Genomic DNA, 16,286 nt, shown 5'->3' on the forward strand with positions numbered 1-16,286 from the left:
AAAGGAGGAGATTCTCAATACGGCGCGTTTTTTTTGCTAAGTATGTACACCGAGTTCTCCAAGATTTCTGGACTGATTTGCAAAATTGCTTTACTCACTAGAGGAAGTTCCCATAAAAGTTCTGGGCTTAACTCTTTAATCCTGACGTTGCAGAGTTATTACCCGCCTAAGTTATGGAGATTCAATAACTGTTGATGGTGAATTGATATTGTAATAAGTACCAAACAATGACTTCAAGCTTGAACTCCAGTCCTAACTCCTGAACCCTGATGATGTACCTAAAGTATAGTACTCCTAAACCATAGAGGTTCAGGAACAGTTGATGGTAAAATTTATTATAGGTGCTCCCCTGCCGAGCATAAAATACATTATTGAACTTCAAGACCCTCAATCCTAATGCTGAAAATTACGGCACTCTTAAGCTGTGGAGATGTAGGAACTGTTGATTGATATTGTAGGTAAGGCAAGCAATGACTTTATGATTGAGCTCCATGTCCCAAGTCTTCAACCTGATGCTACTCGGTACAGCACTCCTAAATCATAGAGAGTCAGGAACTGTTTTGATGGTGAAATAATATTGTACGTGCCAAAGTGCTATTGTGAAAGGGAATGATTATTATAGTGTGCATATCAAACACTCGTCGCGTGCGGTACCACCCGGCGGTGTGGGCGGCCCGCAAGTGGACGTGCTGCGACGCGGAGCGTCGCTCGGCGCCGGGCTGCGCGCTCGCCGCTGGCTGGCCTCTGCCGGAGCCCGACTTCGAGCTCATCCTCCACGACCACAAGCCTATCAACGAGAACACTTTAGGTATGTATTGCTTCTTTCTTTCTTCCTAGGCCTGTTTCTTCACTTGAACAGCGTAAATATAGTCTGCGACAGGTCGAGATGACAATCGAGGTATGAGGCGGGTTGACGCCCCGCACACCCACACGTCATCCGCACTCGCCCACACCAGGTTAGCGCGGGGAGTGTGCGGGGTGTTCCCACCCCGATTGCCAGCTCGACCTGTCGCGTACTAGTCGTGCAGTGAGATGACGCCTTTGATATTAGCGGTCGAGACGGCCCGGCGTTATGGTCGTAGCAGCTACATACCCAAACGACTGCCTTACTAAGCGAAATAATTAATGTTTGGTCTGCCGACTTCTGCCGGTCGGTATATTCCTTCACTCGTCTCGCCCTGCAGGATTGCTGCCTAGAAGTGTCCGTCTCCCGGCTGTATGAAGTAGCTCTTTAGGCAGTGCTTTAACGATATAACCGTCCGTTGTACCTAACCGAAACTGTTGGATTTGGCCTGCTATCCGAGCTCACTCCAGAAACCTAGCACGCCGCCCCGCTTGGGTTGCCGACGGATTCAGAGAGTGTGGCTGGAGAACCTGTGTTGCGGTGATGCTCTGCCGTTTCTAAGCAGGTATCTACCATATAGTATTTCTAATCTTGTGACTGCATTTTCCTCTAGCTACTTAAAATGTTTTCAGGATATTGGGCAGTAACAAGAGAGCCGTTTATTCAGTAAGCATTCTATGTAATGTAATGCGTTACTGTTATTACTATTTATTAATCTACCAATGGATAAGTCTATATTGGCGCCGATCAGCGGCGAAGAGTCAATATAACACGATTCCTATCGGCTTCCCTTTAAGAATTGGCATAATATAGCGTAAGTAGGTACTATTCACATAAATTCGGTAATACGTTCGTAAATACAAAGGTTCGATCGTCACAAATGCTAATTTTTTTTTTGTTATTACTAATTTAAGTTAAAAGCATAACAGCTAATGTAGGTAAGTAACATACACCTACAGTCCGGCGTATTTTACGGCTTGTATGGTGTAATACAAGCCGTAAAATATCAGATTCCCTAGTTAGATTTTTGCTTAGTATTTATCTCTTTCAATTCCCTAGCGAAAGCGAAAGGAGCGAACTAGGTCTGTCTCGCTCTACGGTTGGAGCCCACCAATTTAATCTGGCCCAGTAGCGAATACGAATTTGGAACTCTGACAGGTCAGACAAATTTGACGTAATTAAGCCGCTAGAATCCGAGTTACCGTATTATACCTCCAAATTAAAAATTATATTAATGGTATTATTTTAACAGGTACATGCTACTATTTTGAGTATTTTGTATTTTGAAGGGTGATTTGATATTGATTTTGATTGATTATTATTTGTTTTTGTGAAGCGTCCATGCACGTTTGTTTTTAAAGTTGTTAGTGGTGTTTTATTTTGATATAATAAATTGGGGCTAGTGATTAATAACTAATAAGTGTAAGTTCGCGGTAATTTAGATTCAGTTTGGTAAGTCAACATCAGAAATTACCTTAATTCACATAGATTGTTGTTTAACAGATTTCCTGTTACGTAACGATAGTAATTTTTCTAAATCGAGTTTTAAAAACAAAAAGCGTCTTTAATCGATGAGGAACAGCTGATATTCTTTTAGGTAAGTAGGTAGGTAGGTACCTTTCTGGCTTCCCTTTTTCAGATTTTCACCCTTCGCCACTGGCGCCGATTCTGTTGTCTTTCTCTAAACTAAATTTAGAGTATAGCTGCATATTTTTCTTTTTAATTAATATTGCTAAAGAAGGATGGAACAATGGATTTAATTTTACATTCAAAGACTCAAAATTATAGTGCAGCTACACATTTAAACAATAGGCTCGCGACTGACAGCTAAAGTCACGAGGTTTGACAGATCTAAATTAAATTTAAAACTGTCAAACTGTGTGTCCTTTTCATATTACATTAGTAAGAAGAGGATGCGAATACTCTAAGATTTAGTTGTGCTCCGAATCAGTACCATTATCTAACTAAAAGATATCTTCTCGAAAATTAACGGAGATGCACGGGTGCATTCTTAAAATATTTTGAAGTATTGTGTGCCCGTGAAATAAGAATGTTTTTGTCGTTTTGTGTCTGGTTCCGCTAATAATAAAATTGCTTGCGCTCTGGTAGCTAAGTTGCCGTGTACTGTTTGAAGACGTGATATAAAAATAACGTTGACCAACAAGGCACTACCACAGCTTGTCTGCCCGTTAACTTTGTCGTTGCCGTACAAAAAATATATTTTCTCAGAACTCGATATCCCAGTTAACAATGAGTCACTAGTTACTTAAACCAACTGATGAAAGGTTGTGATAACATTTTCCTTTTAATCCAAAGTTGTATCTATAATTAGTTTTGTTTCATAAAAGTTGTCTTTTAGAACTTTTTAGAAAACTTAGAAATTGGGACACTTTTTGTAAATTAGTGAGAAATAATTAAAAGTAACATCTTGAATGTGTTTGGTAGAACGATTTCTTCCAAAAAGGCTTTTGCATCTACTTGCCACTAATTAGTTGATGCATCACCGGAATTAAGTATAGTACCCGACAGGTTGAGAGATGCCAATCGGGCTATGAGGCGCGGGGACGCCCCGCACACCCACACGTCACCCGCGTTCGCCCGCACCGGGTTAGCGCGGGGGCTGTGCGGGGCGTTCCCTCCCCGATCGCCATCTCGACCTGTCGCCGACTGTAGAACTAACTCGGCCGAAATGAATATAAGAAATCCTATACGTAATTTGTCGATAATTAATTAGTAGAACGTTGTTATTTGTCCAAAATTGTGTGGTATTTTTTGACAAAATATAATATAACAAATTTATTTTCCTAAGTAACTTATGAAGAGATTACAGAAATATTTATTATTTATTTTTTTACCATAAAATAAAATAAAATAAGTTTTACAAGTATTTTTGAATCGTCAACTGCATTTACCACTGGTTCGGAATGCCTTTATAACAGGATAACGTTCTTCTTTTGTTCTATATTATCTGACGCCTCAGCAAGTACCTACCTATGTTATTTTTTTTAAAGAATATTAGCCAAGTTTATCATGCTGGCTAATATTCCACTTTCCCCTCCAACGAAGCGTAAAGCTTGTGCTAGAAGTAAGTACGACAATGGTGTAACGGGCGGGGTTTGAATAGGCAACTTTTTGGATTGCAGTCCGCTCCTGCGTTGAGCTATCGAGGCTCTGATGTTATATTGCATTTTATTGTAATCAATGATCATGTAGGCCGACGGTTAGAACTGAAAATTCAACCATGATGAGTAATAAAGTCGCACTCATCGCATTCGACTTAAAACCTGATTGACACACGATCTCATTTTTTATCCGTCACTTTCATATTATTGAAAGTGAAATGAGTCTCTCGCTTATAATCCGCCTATATTGTTTACATTTGTATCTATAGTACGCGACAGGTTGAAATGGCAATCGGGGAGGGAATGGCCCACACACCCCCGCACAGCCCCCGCGCTAACCCAGTGCGGGCTAACGCGGGTGACGCGTGGTTATGCGGGCGTCCCCCCGCCTCATATCCTGATTGCCATCTCAACCTGTCGCGGACTATACATTATTCATTGATATTAGTCGGTCCGTTAAAAAATTGATTTATTGTAAGAATTTAGATCTTAAACCGTAATTTTTGGCGGTTTTTTTTAAATAAATAAATAACCTTTTATTTGGGACCATAGCGCACAGTACAAAACACAACAACACCAGACAAACGTACAGAAACAAAACAAAAAACACAACATAAAACAAAGCATGAAGACAAGAATCAAAAAGATCACAAATACTTAACTAATAGGTACGTACGGCTTTCCATGCATTTCAACCGAGAAAACCACCGTACTTACTTAGCTCTGATAGATAGTGTACGACTGTACGTGTATAGAGGCGGCGATTTTCCCAGTCGAATTACATGGAATTACAGTAAAATTAATCTAAAATAAATGTCGGACATAAACCCGAATGCGTGTCTGTGGCGCAAAACTGTCCCAAAAAAAGGGAATTGCCTCAAATCTTTCCCTTTATATTAATTTACTGAAACCCTTTTATCCACCACAATAGGATTTGAACAAGTCCGTTATTAAGTACCTTCTATATTCACGGTGGGTTTTCGTCATTGAATTACAATATCTGTTCCTATCGTTTGAGAGACTTCATCCGTGAGTGTGAGCGAGATGGCTGTTTCTTGGGTTCGCAGTACGAATGGTGAATGTAGGCCGAGTACGATCATCTTTTCTGCTCTCGCTCGTCTCGTGGAATATAAATCAATGTTTACCATGGTAACTTAACAATTAACTTATCAAGTTAAAGTATCTTTAACACTAAACCATTATAAACAAAAAATACGTTATAGTATTTCCTTTGATAATATCTTCTTTCTATATATTATAAAAGAAAAAGCTGGGTGACTGACTGACTGACTGATCTATTAACTCACAGCTCTAACTACTGGACGGATCGGACTGGAATTTGGCATATCGATAGTTATTATGACGTAGACATCCGCTAAGAAAGGATTTTTGAAAATGCTGCCCCTAAGGGAGTAAAATAGCGGTTTGAAATTTATGTAATCTACGCGGAAAAAGTCGCGGGAATAAGCTAGTAATTAATATATTCATTAATTTTAACATTTTTTAAAAGACTTATTAACCCCCGACGCAAAAGAAGTGTTTTCAATTTGATCGCTTTGACTGTTTGTTTGTGGCATTGTAGCGTTTAAACATATGGACCCTTTTTAAATGAGGTTTATGGCTCCTATATTTTATGTTTGATGAGAATTCTTATAGCCGTTTTGACTTTTGAGGTTATCAGCTCTTTACTCAGATGGTGTAGGGTTCGGTCAGACATTTGACGACGTCTTGGTGTTTCGTCTCGATGTTGGTAGACACAGTGGTCAGTAACTGCTGTTGGAGCAGGAAAGTAACGGGATATCCGATTTATATATCGTATTTCATAATCATAACTTTAATCACTAAACACGGATTAGCTGTTTCAAAAATAAAACCACCGTACGGTAATGTAATGTAATCATACAAGTCACCGACAAGCTGGTTTCAACGGAACCAGTTGAGGCTGTATTGTGTATTCCGCTTTAGCTCCGACGCGGTACATTGACACGCGACTCGCGGTCGCGGGCCAGTCTGTTGGCAGTGTCGCGCGCGGACGTCCGGCCGTGTTGTTCTCTCTACATGTTGCAGACTAAGTCTGAAGACGAACCGATGGTTACCAAGAAGAAATCTAAAATACCATGTCTATCGCTGTCATCGTTCCTCCCGGCTTTAGAGGGTACGATTTACTTACAATGACCTTTTTAATTTATGTGGCCTCGCTGCCAGTTGCGTTTGCGTTCACTACTTCACTCGTTGCAGTCACTTTCTTGTCTTGGCAGGTGTAATTTAATGCGTTTGTGAAATGTCCAGTGCTTCAGGTTTCATTAAAGTGTTACCTTATGTGTACAGTTGGGTTCAGTTCTGTGTGTTATTGTCTAACTTTAATTCAATTGTTTGCTGGAGCAGTTGTAAAAATTCCGGCTCAGTGAGTTGCTATGTTAAAAAGTGACATGCAAACATGTTTATGCAGTGTTAGAAACACTTAAGTTAAAACTTTGTTTTGATTCTGTATTCTTTACCAAATCCCTGATTATTGTACCTGTTATTCGCATAAGTTACAGGGTAATCTTTTTACCAAATGTTCTTTTGTTAAAAGTTTCTGCGAGTTCAATATTTGGTTTCAACGCCCATGAAAGTGTTTATATACCTAAGTACATATAATAACAATATGCTTGATAAATTATATGCAACCCTGAGTATTATATATTGCCGCTTTAAATTTAATTCAATGAAAGTTACCTATAGTCAATTCAATACCCACGTACGGTAAAAGATAATAATTATTATTAAATTACACAGTTACTTTCTATTCTTACTTTTTGATTTAATTGAATTTATCTCATTGCCACTGATTAGGGCACAATAATAATAAAATATATCCATTGTCGTTATTCGTCTTCTATATCGCTCTATATAGCTATCTAAGCACGCCGATCGGATTCATCTCCCATATGTTTTTCAAATTAAAAAATATATAACATTTACCTACTTCAGTAACATATTCGGTAATATTTTGAGCACATTGACAGGAAAAAATCACCATAATGTGGCGATATAAACTACGGTAGGAATCCTACTTAGTCTTATGTCTAAATTAATATTTTAAAATGTGTTCATAATATGTGGTGTGTTGTCACACAGCCGTCACAGCGGCGGTCACCATGCCGGGGGGAGGTGGTGCGCCTCCTGGGACTCCCTCCGCTAAACTCAAGGTAATTTAGATTTTTAAAGCTTTTTCTAACCTTTCTAGCGACCGCCCGCGGCTTTGCTCCCGTTGGAATTTCGTGAAATCCGGCCTTTTCCTTGTCTACATTATAAAGGGAGTCTTTGTACTAATTTTCAGCTTTCTAGGTCCAACAGCTTGAGCTGGGTATTGATGAATCAGACAATGAGTGAGACTATTTTACATTCCAATGCTATTTTACGAGCTATGACATGAAACCAGTAGTCACTCAAATGCAATTTCTAGGCAGGCAAAATCTTTTTAAAATATTTCCTTCCTTTCCTTTGATGTAAAAACAGCCGTGCTCTCAAACCAAACCAAAAGCCTTAAAACGATTAATATCATTTTTACACGACTACCTAGTGTAATGTTTTCAGGGCTCATGTATATGCGAGTTTCTTTATTCCACTATAACTTCTAAATGCCTGAACAGATAAAGACGTACCTATGGGGTATCGTTAGAATCCTTATATCGTCCCGAGTGAGACTGGCTATAATTTTTTTTAAATTCAATATGGTAGGGCAGTCGTGTTTTTTATTTTTTTAATTCTTATGTTATTAAACATGAACACTGACTTTTAAATAATTATACATTTTTATATCATCATAAATAATAGATTCTATCTCAAATCACTTTTGATCATCCTAAAGGTCACTTAAAGTGATATTTTTCTTAATTTATTACCCAACACGTTTATTATCTTTTTATCTGTTTGAAATACATGGAAACTGCAGGTTTAATTTTAAATGTATATTTATCAATTAAAAATATCTTCTATACTGCTTAATGACAAAACTAATAAAGATAATAATTTTCCAATTTTATAGGATAAACAGAGGACCAAAGTCGTGGTTGCTTTATATCCGTTCAAGGCAATCGAAAGTGGTGACCTTTCATTGGAAAAGGTAATTATATGAATTTGGTTTATATTAAAATTTTAAAAGTGAAGTCCGGCCGTCTTACATATTATTTTACCTGACGAAGTTCTACGAAGTATATAAATTGTATCTTTAAATAAAATTAATTAATTGTTTTTGTACATATTAGAAGTTACGCCAGAAATTTTAATAGGCTAGTTGACACTTTTTTTAAGTAGGTCTTAAATGGTTAATATTTGTCCTATTAGATCAAAAAATTAACACTATATTTTTTTGCGCCCTAAAAACCGTAAAACTTTAATTTAAAAATATATTTTTCTTAGACAGGTGAAAACACTGTCGGCCATGTTTGGCCGATAGATTATCTGTGCTCTGACGTCATGCATTTGTAAACAACAGCATAACCTCCTAAAGTTTAATTAACATGACTTCTATACTAGTTTACATGAAAAATATAGTAATTATCGTTATTGTATCATCCGATAATGTAAAAACGCATCGATAAAGACCACAGGAAAGTTGTGGATTAGAGTGCCCAGTGAAATAAATATACGTAACACGCGAAGACTTGCTTAAAGGGATCCTATATCACTAACGACTGCAACCCAAATTTATTTGTGCAAAGATCACTTTGTTGTAAGTCTTACTTAATAACTTATTCAATTTATAAAGAGAAAACGATAATTTTTTACGTTTACTATGAGTTTTTAGAAATATATAAAAACTAGCTTATGCTCGTGACTTCATAAATTTCAAACCCCCATTTAACCCACTCAGGGGTGGAATTTCAAAAAATCCTTTCCTAGTGGACACCTTCTCTTTACCTACAAAGAATACACCCACCAAATTTCATGTATCTAGGACCAGCTGTTTAGATGTTTAGGCTGTGCGTTGATATATAAGTTAGTCAGGAGGACTTGAAATTTTATATATATGGATGCTACGTTAGTCAATAGGGATGACATTTGTTTGTTTACATATTTAATGACGTCACATCATGGCTGACAGCGTTTTCTGAGTTTCAAATAAAAATAAAAACTGTATTTTTTTAAATTGGATTTATATATCCATCCTGCGTTTTTAATAATTGTTATTGATATATTTCGTTGTCTTAAGCAAAATACTATAATAAATAATCATTTATTGGACGAAATTAGATATGAGTAGTCAAGTAGCCTATTGTGAAAATCAATGAATCAATCAGAGTTTTAAAGATTATACTATAATATTATTATAAATTAATATTATACTCACCTAGACTTTTATTATAATACTCCATTTAGGCTGACAAAAAATAACCTTGACTATTTTTCTTTAACACAGAAATCTTTATATTATATTACAGGGTGCAGAATACGAGGTTATTGATGATTCACAAGAGCACTGGTGGAAAGTAAAGGATGAAAACGGGTATGTTTTCGGCTATCGATGTTATATAAAATTTGTTTGTTCGTTCGTTATTGGTTCCTTCAAAGTTGCCATTCGATTTTGATAAATTAGGTGTAGTTGCGTGCTACGTGTGATAGGCTATAACAGGGATCTCCACACTTTTTAGCCTAAGGGCAATACTGAGACCTCTACTAGGCGAAAAGGCCAAATCTACCTAGAAACATTTGATAGCTTATTGCTTTGTACGACTTGCCTGCATTAGATATTAGATAAAATGTGTATTTTAAACAGTTTCTATTGAAGGACTTAAGAATTTTTACCATATTGTTTCAGGTCTGTTGGATATATTCCTAGTAATTATGTCAAGGAGAAGGAAACGATAGGATTACAAAAATATGAGTAAGTTTTTGTTATTATATTTTTATTTTTAGTATAAATTAATGTGGTAATTATACATCAGTTGTATCATAGTAGCCAGTAGCTAATAAACAAAATTAATTTCATACTTTTACACTGTAGAGTGTAGATGTCTGTAGAGTTAAATGAATATTTTTTTATTGCCAACCAGAATAAAACAAAAGTTTTTAACTTATGTAAAATATGGTGGAAATCTTCGAGTGAAAAGGAAGGCCCTGTGGGACGGGACTCACCTTTGTATTATCAATTATTCCTTCGATAGGTACACTTCATTGGTCGCTGATTTCAAAAACACTCGTTTCCACCATAAGTAAATAATTTATTTTTGTTACACACACACGTTGTACACGTCAGATCGATCTGTTACTTAAATATTGCAATTATGCAATACGAGCGATTAGCGGCGGCGTGGTCAAGGTGCGACTAAACTTCTTCCTAATGAGTTTTTCTATGATTGCAGTTTTGTCTCTTTCGGTCCCGGGCCAATGTAAATGGATGAGAGTAGGAGGTTGGAAAAAATAAATATTTTATATAGTTTCGAGTGTGTAGGCATAAGATTTGTAAATTAAAAAATGGCGTAAACATCATCCCCCGGGCTGAAGGAATGCCTTCAGAAGCAACAAAACTTATATAAACAAATGCTTTATTGAATACTCCTAGGAAAGGTTTATTTCAGGCAAGCATTGCAAAAAAGAATGAAATATTAGCTTTTGCCCGCGACTCGTCTGCATAGATATGTTCATTTAATCCCGTTTGTTTTCATGGGATCAAAATATTCTATTTTCGACTCCAGCATGCAATCTATCCCTGTGCTCGATGAAATTGGTTGAGGATTTAGGTGCTTAGAATTAATAATCAAATGGATATTTTTTCAGATTAATGAAGATATAGTTTTGATTCGCAAATATTAACATTTATTCGTTTTTACACATTTAAAGAAGTTTAACGTAGTATCGAAGTCTTTATAGAGATACGTAAAACTTATTATAATAGGTAACTATTAAAAAACTTATTGTGGTTTTAGAAGGTCAGTTAAGTTAAGAGACCTTGGTCTGGTATTGTTATCTACAACAGCTTAAGTAGCAGTAAATATTTTCGTACTTATTCTAAATGGAGATTTAGTTTATCTAACTATATAAAAGGAAAAGGTGACTGACTGACTGACTGATCTATCAACGCACAGCTCAAACTACTGGACGGATTGGGCTGAAATTTGGCATGTAGATAGCTATAGCTATGTAGGCATCCGCTAAGAAAGGATTTTTGAAAATTCGACCCCTAAGGGGTGAAATAGGGGTTTGAAATTTGTGTAGTCCACGTGGACGAAGTCGCGGGCATAAGCTAGTTAATAAAATAAACAGTGGCCAATTCTGTTGTATCTCTAAATTACTTTCATAATTCTACTTGCGGAAAAGGGTAGCATTAGATTTGGACCTGTCAAGTTGGTTTAGTTTTCTGTACAATTAACCACCTGCAGCTTTAATTTACACTAGCTTATCCCTGCGACTTTGTCCGCGTGGACTACACACATTTCTAACCCCTTTTTTGCCCCCTTAGGGGTCATATCTGCATCAAGCGATCCGCCCAGTGGTTTGAGCTGTGCGTTGATAGGCCAGTCAGTCAGTCAGTCAGCTTTTCCTTTTATATTAATGTACATTATAATCACGATAGTAATGACAGCTTCTCTTGTAACTGACCGACTGCCTTACTTTGCATTGCAGATGGTACGTGGGCGAAATGTCTCGGCAGCGCGCTGAATCATTACTCAAACAAGAGGACAAAGAGGGCTGCTTCGTAGTACGGAACTCCTCCACAAAGGGGATGTACACACTGTCTTTATATACCAAAGTGTGAGTTTATTTCTATAAATGATGTATTATTTGAGAGCTGTTATTCCGAACTATTGTAGTTAACATACATTTAGTATTTAGAATTTTCATTTTTTTTTGTCTATTCATTAAAACTTTAACATATCTATGACGGCTTGGTCACTTGTTTGTCGGAGGATTAAGCCCGACTAATTTTGAACCCGTCTGGGGTCCTTATGCTTGCGACGTGGTGCCCTGGAGACTGCGAGCCATGCGGACAATTCAATCGTGACAATAGATGGATGCTGCATGGAAACCACTTTTTTACGCTAAGACGACGCCATCATATTTGGAACAGGACACCATTATTTGCGCATACCTGGACTATGTTGTTGACGATGCCAAGGACGAAGATCTGCAGGAACCGTCGGGAGATGATCAGCCCCCATTACAGCATGCCTTGCGTGTCGCAGCCCGCGCGGCTCGCAGTTTTATGGGCGCCGCGTCGCGAACAGAAACCCATTGTATAAGGACCCCGGACGGGTTCGTAACTGGTCAGGCATACTCCGAAAAACAATTTAACTAAGCCCTCATACATAATATTATCTTAATATATAAAACACAAAAAATGTTTCTACCGCTGTCCGTTATAGGCTTTGAAACCATCCAACCGAGCGATGTGACCCAAAGTGGTTACATTAGAAAGCCAATATTGCGAAGATGGTTTTAATTATTAGTTTTTAGTGTTCCGTACCTCAAAAGGAAAAAGAAATTTGGCCGGTTTTTTTAGCGTAGTAGCCACGCGTCAGGTATCCACTAGTATAAAATAACAGTAAAAGTATCAGTCTGCATAATACACTCACTTTATATCATCGTATCACATCGTCGTTTTCGTCATACATTTTCAGAAATCACCCTCAAACCAAGCACTATCACATAAAACAAAACGCTCGTGGCGAGTTCTACCTGTCGGACAAGCACTGCTGCTCGAGTATCCCGGAACTCATCAACTACCACAAGCACAACAGCGGCGGTCTGTGCTCGAGGCTCAAGGCCACGCCTTGCGACCGGCCGGCGCCGCCCACCGCTGGACTTTCTCACGGTACCATGCTCACTATAGCTATTCGTTGTTGGTCTAGTGGTTGGCTTAGTTAGATTTCCATGCTTACCATAAATATAGTCCGCGACAGGTTGAGATGGCAATCGGGGTATGATGCCCCGCCTCATTGTCATGCAGGTTTCCTAATTACTTAAAACGCACATAATTCCAAAAAGTTAGAGGTGCGTACCGGGATCGAACCCCTGAACCTCCGATGAGGAGGCGGACGTCCTAAGCACTAGGCTATCCAAACTATCACACTTACAATTAGCGTTTCAAAAGAAAATGACGTGTCTAACGAGACTCCGATGCACATAATGACATCAGATATCGATAGAAGCGGCACTCACCCCCGCAACGTAATGGGATGTCATTTGAAGCATTGACATAGTGCACATATTATATTGTTGTTTTTGTCCCGCTCGATTGACTGCGTTCAGACCTCGGGCTATGCTCAACTTGAGTAATTAATAAATGCCCTGAATAATTAATTATCCACACACAAATCGTGTGGCGGACAGGCCTATGTTCCGGTGGTAGTAATCCATACTTCCATACTAATATTATAAATGCGAAAGTGTGTCTGTCTGTCTGTCTGTCTGCTAACCTTTCACAGCCTATCCGTTCAACCGATTTTGACGAAACTTGGTACAGTGATAGCTTGCATCCCGGGGAAGGACATAGGCTACTTTTCATCCCGGAAAATCAAAGAGTTCCCACGGGATTTTTAAAAACCTAAATCCACGCGGACGAAGTCGCGGGCATCATCTAGTAAGTAATAAAATCAGTTCGCTTGTATGAAGTGTCGAATGGTGAATGGTGCAGACAAATGGGAGATCGACCCGTCCGAGCTAGTGCTGCTGGAGGAGCTGGGCGCGGGGCAGTTCGGCGTGGTGCGGCGCGGGCGCTTTCGCGGCAGCACCGACACCGCCGTCAAGATGATGAAGGAGGGCACCATGTCCGAGGACGACTTCATTGACGAGGCCAAGGTTATGACGTGAGTATCGCGGCACGCTCACACGTCGCCGATTTCTGGATAGTCATTTAAGACGTATCGTTTTTATTTCGCGCGTTTTGCAGTTTCTAAACTAAACTCTAACATTGTGATAGGTTTTTGATTTGTAATACTTCACGTTTCTGATGATAAGATGATTTTAAGTAACATGAGCATGATGATGATGATGATGATGAGTTCATCAAAAACGTGAAAAAAACGTGAACAAATCAAAAAGTTATCTTTTACAATGTTAGAGTTTAATTTAGAGACTGCAAAACCGAATTACAGTAACTGGCAGGAAAGATTACCCATCGATGATCGAACTTAAGAAAAAAACAATCGGCAGCTTTGGTTTCGTAGAACGTTGTCTCCGTCGTTGCAACTGTCCTGAGTCCTGAGCGACAAAATGTAATAGGTATCTGTGACAAAGACAATGCTCTACGAAGCCGAAGTTGCCGATTATCTTTATTAGCAACTTTAAAAAGCTATGAAAATCCTGGCCAATCAAGCTTAGCCTGTCAAATATTAAGTTGTGTAGCTTGGAGACTATAGCCGTATGTCAATCTATTTCAGAAAACTACAACATCCAAATCTAGTGCAACTATACGGCGTGTGTTCGAAACATCGTCCGATATACATCGTGACGGAGTACATGCGGCACGGCTCGCTGTTCAACTACCTGCGCCGCACGCCGCGCGACCAGCTCGGCTCCGGAGTGCTACTGGACATGTGCATACAGGTTCGTGAGTTGTGCTGCCGAGCTATTTACGTTCGCTAAGCTATTTTAATCAAAACCGGTCAAGTGCGAATCCGACTCGCGCACTGAGGGTTCCGTAGTACAATCGTATTATATCGACATTTTGTACGATAAATCAAAAACTACTCACTAGATCTCGTTCAAACCAATTTTCGGTGGATTTTTTTTTCAGTTTTATCATTTTGTTATTTTAGAAGTTACAGGGGGGGGGGGAGGACGACGACACATTTTACCACTTTGGAAGTGTCTCTCGCGCAAACTATTCAGGTTAGAAAAAATGATATTAGAAACCTCAATATCATTTTTGAAGACCTATCCATAGATACCCCACACGTATGGGTTTGATAAAAAAAATTTTTTTGAGTTTCAGTTCTAAGTATGGGGAACCCCAAAATTTATCGTTTTTTTTTCTAATTTTGTGTAAAAATCTTAATGCGGTTCACAGAATACATCTATTTACCAAGGTTCAACAGTATAGCTCTTATAGTTTCGGAAAAAAGTGGCTGTGACATACGGACGGACACACAGACATGATGAATCTATAAGGGTTCCTTTTTTGCCATTCGGCAACGGAACCCTAAAAAGTAACATACTTTTCAGTAGAGACTTCATTCGAATGGTAAATATGTTTCAAAAATCTCTAAAATTAACCTACTTGATGTAATGTATTATTGTATTTATATTTCTTTCAGGTTTGCAAAGGAATGACCTACTTAGAAAAACATAATTATATTCATCGAGATTTAGCTGCAAGAAATTGTTTAGTTGCGGAAGAAAATGTTGTCAAGGTACACACATCTTAATAAAGTATCTTTTGTTTATATTAAAAAATAATACATTCTATGATCATTAAAAATCAGGGAACTGAAATGAACCATTGAGATTTATCAGAACCAAATTTTTTGTAGGTTGCCGATTTTGGACTGGCGCGATATGTCTTAGACGACCAATATACGAGTTCGGGCGGTACCAAGTTTCCTATTAAGTGGGCCCCTCCAGAGGTTCTAAACTACACAAGGTTTTCATCCAAGTCGGATGTTTGGGCGTTCGGTAAGTATTTCATTTATTTATCTTTAGCGTTTAAACTATCGTGAGTGATTTCCATTATGTTATATTATCTGTCCCGGCTTTACTCACGTGTTTAGTCGACGTTAGCCCGACTAGTTTCGAACCCATCCGGGGTCCTTTTTCAAGGGAGTCAGTTCGCGCACCCACTATGCTATCACAGCTATGCTTCACATTTAATTCATTAATTTTAATTTAATATATAAAAGGAAAAGGTGACTGACTGACTGACTGACTGATCTATCAACGTACAGCTCAAACTACTGGACGGATCGGGCTGAAATTTGGCATCCCGATAGCTATTATGATGTAGGCATTCGCTAAGAAAGGATTTTTGAAAATTCAATCCCTAAGGGGGTGAAATACGGGCTTGAAATTGGTGTAGTCCACGCGGACGAATTCGCGAGCATAAGCTAGTAAATAATAAACATTTAAGAAATAAAAAGTTATCTGTAGTAAATAATAATTTTTGCTTTCAGGAGTGTTAATGTGGGAGGTATTTACTTGCGGGAAAGTACCCTACGGTAAGATGAAAAATTCTGAAGTGGTGGAGATGGTCCAGAAAGGACATGTGCTGGAAAAACCCAAGGATTGTTTAAATGAAATTTATAATGTGAGTGTTTGGTTCGTTTACTAATATTAAATTATTTACTTGATCACTAGATGATATTATCCGTGATTTCCCATAGGAACTCTTTGATTTCTCG

General features: G+C 38.3%; 1 protein-coding gene across 5 annotated transcripts in view; it reads left to right on the plus strand.

The window, feature by feature from the left end:
- The window catches only part of Btk (tyrosine-protein kinase Btk29A), a 33,101-nt gene that overhangs the window by 9,869 nt on the left and 6,946 nt on the right, over positions 1 to 16,286 (plus strand). For 2 of the 5 annotated variants that reach the window (XM_034969214.2, XM_069499441.1), the window contains 12 exons: positions 623 to 808; positions 7,087 to 7,157; positions 7,997 to 8,074; positions 9,393 to 9,457; positions 9,770 to 9,835; positions 11,575 to 11,703; positions 12,570 to 12,763; positions 13,586 to 13,757; positions 14,331 to 14,496; positions 15,207 to 15,302; positions 15,423 to 15,564; positions 16,059 to 16,192. In XM_034969214.2, coding sequence (XP_034825105.1) covers positions 623 to 808; positions 7,087 to 7,157; positions 7,997 to 8,074; positions 9,393 to 9,457; positions 9,770 to 9,835; positions 11,575 to 11,703; positions 12,570 to 12,763; positions 13,586 to 13,757; positions 14,331 to 14,496; positions 15,207 to 15,302; positions 15,423 to 15,564; positions 16,059 to 16,192 — 1,499 coding nt within the window. Of the gene's footprint in view, positions 1 to 622; positions 809 to 5,966; positions 6,122 to 6,175; positions 6,417 to 6,514; positions 7,010 to 7,086; positions 7,158 to 7,996; positions 8,075 to 9,392; positions 9,458 to 9,769; positions 9,836 to 11,574; positions 11,704 to 12,569; positions 12,764 to 13,585; positions 13,758 to 14,330; positions 14,497 to 15,206; positions 15,303 to 15,422; positions 15,565 to 16,058; positions 16,193 to 16,286 lie in introns of those variants that run through there. The other 3 variants (XM_034969215.2, XM_069499439.1, XM_069499440.1) reach the window with 3 other exon arrangements.

Source organism: Maniola hyperantus, chromosome 6 (assembly GCF_902806685.2).
Source record: "Maniola hyperantus chromosome 6, iAphHyp1.2, whole genome shotgun sequence".
NCBI lineage: Eukaryota > Metazoa > Arthropoda > Insecta > Lepidoptera > Nymphalidae > Maniola > Maniola hyperantus.